The sequence below is a fragment of the Hyla sarda genome, chromosome 4 (genome assembly GCF_029499605.1).
Source record: "Hyla sarda isolate aHylSar1 chromosome 4, aHylSar1.hap1, whole genome shotgun sequence".
NCBI lineage: Eukaryota > Metazoa > Chordata > Amphibia > Anura > Hylidae > Hyla > Hyla sarda.
The window spans coordinates 372,932,824-372,945,398 of record NC_079192.1 but is presented as its reverse complement, the minus strand read 5'-3'; the positions used below and the strand labels follow the sequence as shown (position 1 = coordinate 372,945,398).

The window sequence follows — 12,575 nt, the reverse complement described above, 5'->3', positions numbered from 1 at the left end:
CGCGTTTGCATAAAATGTGGTGTCTGTACACTTTTCAATCAATTATCCCATTTCAATAGGAAAAGAGTTAAAGGGGATATTTTTCAGGTTTGGTAATTAAAAAAAGAAAAAAATTAACTTGTACATATTTCCCTCCTTACCAGGCTCTGGTATCAGGAGGGTCCTGCCTGGGGCCACTGACACATTAGATTATTTAAGCTGCTGATCGTAGCATCTGCAGCTGATAAAGCTCCCAGTGCCCCTCTGCCAGTCACTGACTTGGGCAGGACACCACTGTGCTCAGTCATTTGCAGAGCATCTGCTGCAGACGCTTCGATCTGCACCTCTGAGAAGTGAAGTGTCGGGCTGCATACAGGACCCCCTGTGAGGGAAGTATTTTTATTTTTTTATTTAATTTTTAAATTGCCTACCCTGGGTACATTGCTCGAAGAACAAATTTTCACTGGGTAACCCTTTTAAGATTTGTCCATTACCCTTATGCAAATTCGTAAGCACCATATGGCTGCCAGTTAAAGGGGTACTCCGCCCCTAGACATCTTATCCCCTATCCAAAGGATGGGGGATAAGATGTCAGATTGCCGGGGTCCCGCTGCTGCAGCACCCCGGGGGATCGCTGCTGCAGCACCCCGGGGGATCGCTGCTGCAGCACCCCGGGGGATCGCTGCTGCAGCACCCCGGGGGATCGCTGCTGCAGCACCCCGGGGGATCGCTGCTGCAGCACCCCGGGGGATCGCTGCTGCAGCACCCCGGGGGATCGCTGCTGCAGCACCCCGGGGGATCGCTGCTTCAGCACCCCGGGGGATCGCTGCTGCAGCACCCCGGGGGATCGCTGCTGCAGCACCCCGGGGGATCGCTGCTGCAGCACCCCGGGGGATCGCTGCTGCAGCACCCCGGGGGATCGCTGCTGCAGCACCCCGGGGGATCGCTGCTGCAGCACCCCGGGGGATCGCTGCTGCAGCACCCCGGGGGATCGCTGCTGCAGCACCCCGGGGGATCGCTGCTGCAGCACCCCGGGGGATCGCTGCTGCAGCACCCCGGGGGATCGCTGCTGCAGCACCCCGGGGGATCGCTGCTGCAGCACCCCGGGGGATCGCTGCTGCAGCACCCCGGGGGATCGCTGCTGCAGCACCCCGGGGGATCGCTGCTGCAGCACCCCGGGGGATCGCTGCTGCAGCACCCCGGGGGATCGCTGCTGCAGCACCCCGGGGGATCGCTGCTGCAGCACCCCGGGGGATCGCTGCTGCAGCACCCCGGGGGATCGCTGCTGCAGCACCCCGGGGGATCGCTGCTGCAGCACCCCGGGGGATCGCTGCTGCAGCACCCCGGGGGATCGCTGCTGCAGCACCCCGGGGGATCGCTGCTGCAGCACCCCGGGGGATCGCTGCTGCAGCACCCCGGGGGATCGCTGCTGCAGCACCCCGCTATCATTACTAGCATCGTTACGTCACGGCTCCGCCCCTCGTGACGTCACGGCACGCCCCCGTCAATACAAGTCTATGGGAGGGGGTGTGGCGGTCGTCACGCCCCCTGCCATAGACTTGCATTAAGGGGACTGGCTGTGATGTCATGAGGGGCGGAGCCATGACGTCGCGCTGCTCCGGCCCCTGTATCGCCCGTCATTACGCACAGAGCGAACTCGCTCTGTGCAGTAATGATGGTGGGGTGCCGCAGCGGCGATCCCCGGGGTCCCCAGCAGCGGGACTGCGGTGATCTTGCATCTTATCCCCTATCCTTTGGATAGGGGATAAGATGCCAGGTGCGGAGTACCCCTTTAACTAGACCGGCAGCGTCACTGCCATCAACTTTGCTGGAGGTATTGATGCGGTCATACCTAGAAATATCAAGATTTTTTTAGTTTGTTTTTAGTTTTTTCTTTTAGTTTTTAATCTGTATTGTGTATGGTTATTGCAGCTAATCCTCGTTTGTTTGAATGTAAGTTGGGCTGCAATACCAGATGCAACCCATGGAAAGAGTGGGACTGTTTCCAACATGAAGAATTCTTTGTGGAAGCTCCTAAAACAGGGATTTCCAGGACTATAAAACAGCGCAAGAATAGTAGAATAATACATTCCCTGAGGCTCCAAAACTCCTAAATGAAGGGTCAGACTATGCCATTGCTGGTAAAGCTAGGAAAAGTTTATTTGGCGCTTTATATTTTTTGCACTTTTGCTCACTACAGACATGGTGGCTTTCTTAGCCTATATAAATTGCTATAATTGCTGGTTGAAGGTTCATTCTGTTGTATGTTGGTTAAAGAAAAAAATCCATTATTTATTTTGCTGTAAATAAACCTTTAAAAAGCAAAGTATTTTTTTAAAGGAAACCTAAACACAGTTTTTTTGCTCTTATACTAAGTGCATTGTGTTTTCTACAATAGCTTGGTATCCTGATAACAAGCAGGAGAGGGACTGGCCTGACTATGACGACACTTCCAGTGTGAAAAGTGAAGGTGCCATCCGGGGCGGCTTCAGAGGAAGAGGCCGTGGACGGGGAAGAGGGAGAGGACGTGGCCGTGGGGGCACTCGCTGTAAGTACATTATATCTTAAGGACACCCACAGACCCCATCCATGTTGCCATGGAAAACTTTATAAAGTCCATAGGACTAATAGATTTTCTGCAGACTATTATGGAATTGTCTGGCATTGCCCTCTGTGATAGAATGTGGTTCCATTGGAAGACACTCTCATGCATTGATCTTTCCCCATCTATGCGTATGTACTTGCATTGATACAGTAACTTCACTGCAACACTAGACATGTGATCCCCATACCTATAGTTATTGCTGAAGAAAAATGTAAAAGTATTCCTTCTGGAAATGAATACCGCGTTACCGTCTTCACTAGGTTTGTGTCTACACTATGACTGGGCCAGACTGACAATCATTGATAATAGAAATGGTAATGCTTAATGTCAATTTGTTCATACATTTCCAGTTGGAATAAGAGAATTCTGGGATATGAGAAACTATGCTCTATTCATGGAATACAAATACAGTGGTCCCTCAATTTACAGTGGCCTCAGGTTACAATATTTTCAACATACAATGGTCCCTTCTGGAAACCATACCCAACATACAATACTATGGACAGTCCAGATCTGTAAAGCTTGTCAATGGCTGGAAAAACTGACCTATTTGGGCATTTCACTGGTAAAACCTCTGTATTACTGAAGTGAATGCACTGACTGGCTGTCTGGTAGCGCCTCCCATCGGTACAAGGAAGAACTACATGTTCTGTACTACTCTCTGTGCCAGGGTTAGCTGCTCCTTTGGACACCGGGTGAAGCTGGGTTCATTTTTTTTTCTAGGACCCTCTGTGTACTGTACAGGTCCCTAAAGAAGCTGCTCTCCTCTACATAGACAGTAATTCACAACCAGCTTGTTCTTACTATTATATATGAGAAATTGCTTAATCTGTGTTAGCTATCTATTTTAATTTTCTTTAATCCTCACTTAGCCCTATTTTTGACATTTTAGGCTCAACATACAATGGTTTTTAACTTAAAATGGTCAGCCTGGAACCAATAACATTACTTGAAGGAGTACTCCACCCCTAGACATCTTATCCCCTACCCAAAGGATAGGGGATAAGATGTCAGATCGCCGGGGACCCCCGCAATATAGGAAGCAGCACCCACCTGTAACTGCTTCTGGAAGTGCTGGAGGTTCTCTGGCTAATTCCTCCCAACCACTGGGACGGAAGATTGTGACATCACGACTCCGCCCCTGTGTGATGTCACACCCCGCCCCCTCAATGCAAGTCTATGGGAGGGGCCGTGACGGCCGTCCCCGTGGTCGGGAGGGATTAGCCAGAGAACCTCCAGCTCTTCCGGAAGCAGTTACAGGTGGGTGCTGCTTGCTATATTGCGGGGGTCCCCGGCGATCTGACATCTTATCCCCTATATGGATAGGGGATAAGATGTCTAGGGGCGGAGTACCCCTTTAAGGGACTACTGTAGTTACTAATATAGACACGTCGGGGAAGCTGATGGGACCTCTGAGTCTTGAATTAAAATAATTTTTTTCCTCCACAGCTCATTTTGACTATCAGTATGGGTACAGGAAATTTGAAGGAAGTGATGGGCCCCGGGGACCGAAATATTCCAGTAATATCACCTACTACTATGACAACACAAGCAGTTCTGAGCTGTATGGTGTCGATCAGGAGCTGCTGAAGGATTATATCAAGAGACAGATGTAAGTTGGATATTTGGGTACTTTTCTTGATAGCTAAAAATGTTTTGTGAAAATGGATACTGCAAAGAACTCTGTAATAGCTTTGTTTTTATTCTACTGGCATTGTCACGAATGTCCCTCCATAGACAAGAGTATAGACCAATTCAGTGATCGTAAACATGTGGCTCGCTAACTGATGCACAACTATCACTCCCAGCATGTTCTGACAGGACACCCCCATCCTTTGTTTTTAAGACACCCATTTTCAGAATGAAGACAGTCTGGCGATCTATGGCCACTTCTGGAAATATTCAATTTTACTTTCTGGTTATGTATTACATGATGGCCAAGTCTGCCACTTTGGACTTGGACTTTTTGGTAGAAAGTTTACACTAAAGTCAGAGGCTCGGCTTGAAGCCTTGGTCAGTAGTTCCATCAGATTTGGTGGAATGGAAAGCACAGAATTAGGCACTGTTCATCCAGTCAAAGCAATAAAGGTTGAAGAAAATCCCCGGACCCCATTATGAATCAGTAGATTCTCATTCGATGGATCCAGCACTGCCATCATTATAGTAAACCACCTCCATATTATATCTGATTGTGACATACAGACAAGGATTGTTGTCTTCTAAGGGTGGAGATAGAGATATATATATATATATATATATATATATATATATATATATATCTATGTGGAGATATATACACATATATACACACACACACATATACACACACACAGCAACAGGAGAATGCTTCTTTGGTTTTATAGATAGATAGATATAGATATATATCTCTCTATTAGCAGTCAGCCACACACATCCCCCACATGTGTGTACAATATATGGAAGACGGGTCCTGTCAAAATTGGTGGGTTTAGCAGACATTAAAGGGGTACTCCGCCCCTAGACATCTTATCCCCTATCCAAAGGATAGGGCACAAGATGTCAGATCGCGAGGGTCCCACCGCTGGGGACCCCCGGGATCTACCATGCAGCACCCACCTTTAGCGGCTTCCGGAACCGCTGGAGGTCCTCAGGCTGAGTCCATCTCGACCACGAGGACGGAGCATAGTGACGTCACGGCTCCGTCACCGTGATCGCATGAGCGTGACGTCACACGGGGGCGGAGCCGTGATGTCACTATGCTCTGTCCCCGTGATCACCAGTAATCAGACCCGGAGGGAACACGCTCCGGGGACAGATTCTAACAGGGTGCGATGTGGAAGATCGCGGAGGGACCCCTGCTATCAGGCATCTTATCCCTTATCCTTTGGATAGGGGATAAATGTCTAAGCCCTGGAGTACCCATTTAATCTATGTATGGCCACCTAAAGGGGTTGTCCTCTCTCCAGAGGATAGGTGGAAACTAAGTCGGACCACTGAGAATTCCACTGATCCTGAGAGTGGAAGAATAATGTCCTTAGTAAATGGGTAGCAGTGCACATGTATTCTCTGCACCATTCATTCTCTATGGGGTTTCTGAACATCTGGAGGGCCACAGTTTGAGACCACTGCTGTAGATAGTAAATTCATTTGTGGTCTAGTATACATGCTGCCATTCCATTCACTTGGAGGGGGAACAATTGACCTCCATTCTCATAATTGGTGGGGGTGAAACTGGTAGAATCCCCTTTAATCAGCCAGTGATTCCCTTAATCTGTGTTAGCTCCATAATAGGGAAAGTTGCCATAATAGCCATAACTGGAGACAGAAATTGCTTTACACTTACAACATTGTAATGTAATCCTATTGTTTTTCAGCGAATATTACTTCAGTGTGGACAATCTACAGCGAGACTTCTTCCTGCGCAGGAAGATGGACTCTGAGGGTTTCCTGCCCATCGGGTTAATAGCAAGCTTCCATAGGGTGCAGGCTCTCACCACGGACGTTGGGCTTATAGTCAAGGTGAGGCAGCGGATCCACAAGTCATCTGCCATCAGCTATGTTTTACAATGGATGGGGGCGGTGTTGTTTGGTTTACCTTGTAATAATTTTATGTAAATCTTGTTTTTAAGGCACTAAAAAATAGTACAGTTGTAGAAATAATCGACGAGAAGATCAGGCGAAAAGACGATCCTGACGCTTGGCCTCTGCCTGGCCCTTCTCTTACGGACTCTTCTCAGACGGACTTCACCCAACTGATCAACTGCCCGGAGTTTGTACCAAGGCAGGGACACCAGAAGGAGACGGGTGAGTGCGGCTGTGGGCAGTAGTCAGGGCTGTGTGTATTTCCACGTGACATGTCGCCCATAGAAACCAGTCGAAGCTCAGCTTTCAATTCTTAATCTGCAACAAATGAAACCTGCGTTTGGTTGGTTGCTGTCGGCAACAAGGTAAGTGTTAGATAAATGAGGCCTCAGGTCCAGGCCTGTATGCATTGTGGATTATTTCTTAATGCAGCGGTTTTCGTTTTACTTAAAATATCTATAGAATTTCCCTTGCCAACCCATTCTGACATGTAGTGTGATGCAGTAACCACCAGGTGGTACTAGTGCGAAGGCAGTGATATGATATCTGAAGAGTGCAGGGGCCTGATTCGGACTAAAAGCCCCAAACGTTGCCATGGCGACTGTGCCACATTGTTCTGTATAGTCCTGCTGTCTGTGATAAAACACTGTGTGAGGGAGATTTATCAAAACACCTGTGCAAAGGAACTTGACCAGTGGCCCATAGCAACCAATCAGATCACTACTTTCATTTTTCAGAGGCTCTCGCCACTGGTTAAAAATGAAGGAAGCAATGTGATTGGTTGCTATGAGCAACTGGTCAATTTTTCCTTTGCACAAGTTTTGATAAATCTCACCCTGTTTGATCCTCTTTTACATTTCCAGAATCTGCGCCCGGCTCCCCACGGACTTCCAGCCCCACTTCAGCTAATAAAACCGAGGAAGTCAGCAACCTCAAGACGATGCCAAAAGGACTTTCTGCCAGTTTACCAGACCTGGACTCTGAGAGCTGGATAGAGGTGAAGAAACGGCCAAGGCCTTCACCAGCCAGATCAAAGGTTAGTCAGGAAAACCTTTGTATCTGACATAGATGAAGCCAAAGTTCAACATTGATTTTTATTTTAGCCTGGTCTGGACCCATAGCCCGCTCGTGCATTGTATTAAACTGTGGTTATGTACATTGACTATATTTTACCTTGTCATGCCTTAATTTTATTCTAATGTTCCCAGGCTTTAATTTTCCAGCTTTTGAAACTGTACAACTCCCAGCATGTCCTAACATACTAGGAGTTGTTGTGTTGTGAAAACTTGTGTCACTACTGTAGGTTGTAATTGTTCTGTTACAGTTCACATTGACTTCTCACACGTTTGTGTTTGTCATGTTTCCTCGTTTTTGTAGGTTTTTCTTTAGTATTATTATTATACACAAGGTAAATCAGGAGAGGAACATAATGTGAAATTGATATGCATACATTTTTATATACCCAATAACTGAACTTTGCATTAAAGGAGTACTCCGGCGCGCACTTTTTTCCTTTTATCCCGTCCGGGCTGCAAAATAAAAGAAAACACACTTTCTCTTACCTGCCAACGAGCCCCCAGAGCTCCTGTATACTCCGGTACAGGTGTTCGGTCCCCTGGCTGTATTCTTCTTGTTAGCCCGGCACGTCACACGGAGCTTCAGCCTATCACCGGCCGAGGCGGGACATCGCTGCGGCCGGTGATAGGCTGAAGCTCCGTGTGACGTGCCGGGCTAACGGGAAGTAAGAAGAATACAGCCCGGGGACCGAACACCTGTACCGGAGTGTACCGGAGCTCTGGGGGCTCGTTGGCAGGTAAGAGAAAGTGTGTTTTCTTTTATTTTGCAGCCCGGACAGGATAAAAGGAAAAAAGTGCGCGCCGGAGTACTCCTTTAATATTGGGGGGTCTTCTGTTCAGGATCCTCTTATCCTAGCCAGATTGAATAGAGGTTATAAAGAGGGTCTCGTGTTGTAAAGAACTTGTCCTGCATTACCTAGACAACCCACTGATTTAAATGGTCTCTCTGAAATAATCAGTTGACCTGTGGTGGCGCTGCAGAGAAATTACAGCTAATAACTGGGGGTCTATGCAAGAGGACACTTGGTTATCTGATTGTCAATGGGCTTTTCTACAAATAGATTGATCAAAACAGAAAACCCTTGAGTTATACTGCCCACAAAAAGTGGTTATACTGAAATAAAAAAAAAATCGTCTTTCTTCCAAAAACAGCACCACATTTGTCCTCGGGTGTACGGTATTACAACTCCTCTCCATTCACGTCAATAGAATTGACTTGCACTACCAGACACATACTAAGGACAAGTGTGGTGCTGTTTTTTCTAATCCTTGATAACCTTCTTTTAATGTCTTTTGTTAAAGGAGTAGTCAAGTGGTGAACCCAGTGGTGAACAACTTATCCCCTATCCTAAGGATAGGGGATAAGTATGAGATTGCGGGGGGTCCGACCACTGGGGCCCCCTGCGATCTCCTGTACGGAGCCCCGACAGCCCGCGGGAAGGGGGCGTGTCGACCTCTGCACCAAGCGGCGGCCGACACGCCCCCTCAATACAACTCTATGGCAGAGCCGAAGCGCTGCCTTCGGCAATCTCCGGCTCTGCCATACAGATGTATTGAGGAGGCGTGTCGGCCGCCGCTTCGTGCGGAGGTCGACACCCGCTATCTGGCCGGAGAGCCTGGCCCCCGTACAGAGAGATCGCAGGGGGCCCCAGCGGTCGGACCCCCCGCGATCTCAAACTTATCCCCTATCCTTAGGATAGGGGATACGTTTTTCACCACTGGACTACCCCTTTAAGGCATCATTTGTTATGGGCCCGAGGTGCATTATTAAAGTCTTCTGAATATACTAATGGTTTCTAATAGAGATGAGCGAACTTACAGTAAATTCGATTCGTCACAAACTTCTCGGCTCGGCAGTTGATGAGTTTTCCTGCGTAAATTAGTTCAGCCTTCAGGTGCTCCGGTGGGCTGGAAAAGGTGGATACATTGCTAGGAAAGAGTCTCCTAGGACTGTATCCACCTTTTCCAGCCCACCGGAGCACCGGAAAGCTGAACTAATTTATGCAGGAAAAGTCATCAACTGCCGAGCCGAGAAGTTCGTGACGAATCAAATTTACTGTAAGTTCGCTCATCTCTAGTTTCTAACGCTCTTAATTTCCTTACCAGTTCTTTGTAAGTACTCCCTATGCATAAGCGATAAAATATTCTTGGACCATCATATCTCTTATTCCTAGAGCAATCCTAAGGATCAGACTACTGTACAGAAGTTATGACCACTGTATGTAATATCGAAGGTGTCTAATATGGTTTAGTAACTTAAAAGGACCCCTTAAGTTTGTCTACATTCTGCATCAGATCGATAAGGAGAAAAAAGTTCCTGTTTATTCCTATGCCCTAACTGAATATATAATTATCTCTAAGCTTTGACATGTTTTCTTTTATAACCATTTTTTTTTTTATAAATTTTTTTATCAGTACTGTATTTACTTAGGAGGAATGTAGTAAATTCTACAGTTTGGATGAATGATTGTATGTTCTTTCCAGCTCCAGGGATGCTTGGCTGCTGCTAGTACTAATGCCTCTTTTGAATTAACCTAGAAGCCAGAGGAAGTAAAGCAGTCCGTACCGCAGACAACGCCCGCCCCAGTGACGACCCCCAAACCATCCAAAGAGCAAGATGAGCCCGAGGAGCTGGACTTCATGTTTGATGAGGAGATGGAGCAGATGGATGGCAGGAAGAACACCTTCACTGACTGGTCAGATGAGGACTCGGATTACGAGATTGATGATCGGGATGTTAACAAAATTCTTATTGTCACCCAAACGCCACCATCGTTGCGCAAGCATCCTGGGGGAGACCGTACTGGCAACCACACGTCTCGGGCGAAGATGAGCTCAGAATGGGCCAAAGTAATAAACGATGGTCTGTTCTACTATGAGCAGGACCTGTGGACAGAGCAGTTTGAGCCAGAGTATTCACAGATTAAGGTGAGTGAAAGAGGGGACATTTCCAAATCTGACAGGCTGTTCATCCACACTAAACCCCAATACACAAGGTTATCATGCGGATGAGGTATAACTAACTTAAATTGGTCCCTGCCTCCATTGCAAGAATGCTGATTCTCTTCTGGCTCTGTCCTGTATGTCACTCTATCTTATGCATATTCATTATTCTTCACGCTAATGTCTGAGTCATTACAAAAGTGAAGATATGACCTTTAGAATAAACTGAGAAATTGCTTAACCCCTTAAGGACCAATACGAATAAACCTGTACGCCCCTGAAAGACCAGGCCTGTTTTTTCAAATCGGGGATGTCTCTCTTTATTAGAGAATAACTCTGGTAACGTTTTGCCAATCACGATAATTCTGACATTGTTTTTTTGTCACAAGTTGTCCTTCATGTACATAGTAAAAGTAAGCTGATATCATTTGTAGTTTTTTTTTACAATGTAAAAAAAATCATGAAATTTTTACAAAAAATTATGATTTTTTGCTATTTTAACACTAATAGGTTGCATATATTTATACATACTGACCAAATAGTTTATGAAACTTATACTTTCAGATGTCTACTTTATTTTGACGGCATTTTTTTGTTTTTCATTGACATTTTAAATTGAAATTTTGAAAATTTGAAAAGTACATCTTTTTTTGTGTGCTATGCAAGGTTTGCAGAAAATTAAAAGGTAGTAGAACATAGGAACTGCCCCCCAAATGACCCCATTTTAAAAACTAGACCCCTTAAGGTTTTCGCTAGGGGGTACAGTGAGTATTTTAACATCATAGTTTTTTGTCAGGAATTATTACAAAGTCAATGTTAAAAATTCGAAATTTGCAATTTTTCACAAATGCATCATTTGGGGGGCATATTTTTTGTGCATCACTTCTGATATTGAAAGAAATGCACCCTATATTTTATTTAGCTGCTTGTCCCATGTTCGGAAATACCCCCGCTTTGGCCGTATATGGTTCCTTGGCCGCGTGGTAGGACTCAGAAGGAGAGGAGCGCCATTTGGCTTTTAGGGCAGAACAGTACCCCCACCCCCACAAGTGACCCCATTTATATACCGCACCCCTAGAAGTTATTGGCTGGACCAGGGACCTCTCTGATTGGTCCTTGGTCGGCTGGAAGTATAACGCGTCTGTCTGTGACAGTTAAGGCTCCTGATGGATATATCCGCCATGTTGTGGGAATAAGCACCCGTTCTTGGCGAATATATCCATCACTGCTGCGGCTGGGTAGCTCAGTGTGTCCGCTCATGACTGCCGGCGGGAAATCCGCCGCTATGAGTGGACACACAAAGCTACCCAGCCGCAGCAGGGAGCTCATTACCGTGACTGCTACATAATGTGTAGGATCACATGGGGACATCCGCAGCATATTACATGCTGCGGATGTCCGCCAATGCGATCCTACACATTATGCATTTTTTTTTTATTAGGTTCATTTAATAAATGTATTTTTAATATATATGTGTGTGTGTGTATATATATATATATATATATATATATATATATATATATATATATATATATTATAAATATTTTTTTTATTTTTTTTTACACTTTTATTTTATTTATTTATTTATTTTTACACTTTTTAATGCTTTGGAATACTTAGTATTCCCAAGCATTGCAGTTATATGCTGCCTGCCAGTTTTCACTAGCAGGCAGCATATTAGGACGTGCCTCTGGCACGTCCTACAGGCAATACCCAGGGCAGACCTGGGGGGTCTTTGTAGGACCCCTGGCTGCCCAGGTATGCAGCAGCACCCCGCAATGCTCCAGGGTGCTGCAGGAGAGACAGAGGGAGCCCCCTCCCTCTGTCAGAACTCCTTACAGCGCGCGGTGACTTCTGACCGCGGCTGTAAGGGTTAAACTGACGGGAGTGAAGTGAACTTCATTCCCGGCAGTGCGGCAGGTCCCGGCCAGCCGCGGCCACACACAGCACCCCACGATCGTGATGCGGTGTGCTGCAGAGGAGACAGAGGGAGCTCCCTCCCGCTGTCATAACACTTACAGCCCGCGGTCACTTCCGACCGCGGCTGTAAGGGTTAAAACTGCCGGGACCGAAGTTTACTTCGGTCCTGGCAGTGCAGCAGGGTCCCGGCTGTGTGATACAGCTGAGTCCCTGCCACGATCTCGTGGGTGCACTGGGCAGCACCCATGAGAATAATGGACGAGTATAGACGTCCAGGTGCGGGAACGGCCGCCAACCTGGACGTCTATACTCGTCCGTGGTCGTTATCGGGTTAAACTGCAAATACCTAATGTGTTACCTAAAACACTTCCTTTTTGGAGGGGGAGGAGGTGGGAGGGAGATATTGTGTTGGACAGTCCAAGAATATGTTTCGGGGAAAATCAGATTACGTAAAGCTTCCTTGCATCAGCATATTACAAGCTGCCATTTTT

The 12,575-nt window shown here is 46.7% G+C and overlaps 1 protein-coding gene and 1 long non-coding RNA gene across 7 annotated transcripts in view; one reads left to right on the top strand and one right to left on the bottom strand.

Annotated features, from left to right (window-relative positions):
• Window positions 1–12,575, bottom strand: part of LOC130267294 (uncharacterized) — a 127,080-nt gene that overhangs the window by 95,496 nt on the left and 19,009 nt on the right. The gene's annotated exons all lie outside the window — the stretch shown is intronic.
• Window positions 1–12,575, top strand: part of LARP1 (La ribonucleoprotein 1, translational regulator) — a 79,127-nt gene that overhangs the window by 60,321 nt on the left and 6,231 nt on the right. For all 6 annotated transcript variants that reach the window (XM_056516818.1, XM_056516820.1, XM_056516821.1 and 3 more), the window contains exons 6-11: window positions 2,378–2,527; window positions 4,034–4,196; window positions 5,938–6,082; window positions 6,193–6,367; window positions 7,009–7,181; window positions 9,760–10,149. In XM_056516818.1, the coding sequence (XP_056372793.1) occupies window positions 2,378–2,527; window positions 4,034–4,196; window positions 5,938–6,082; window positions 6,193–6,367; window positions 7,009–7,181; window positions 9,760–10,149 (1,196 nt within the window). The remainder of the gene's footprint in view (window positions 1–2,377; window positions 2,528–4,033; window positions 4,197–5,937; window positions 6,083–6,192; window positions 6,368–7,008; window positions 7,182–9,759; window positions 10,150–12,575) is intronic.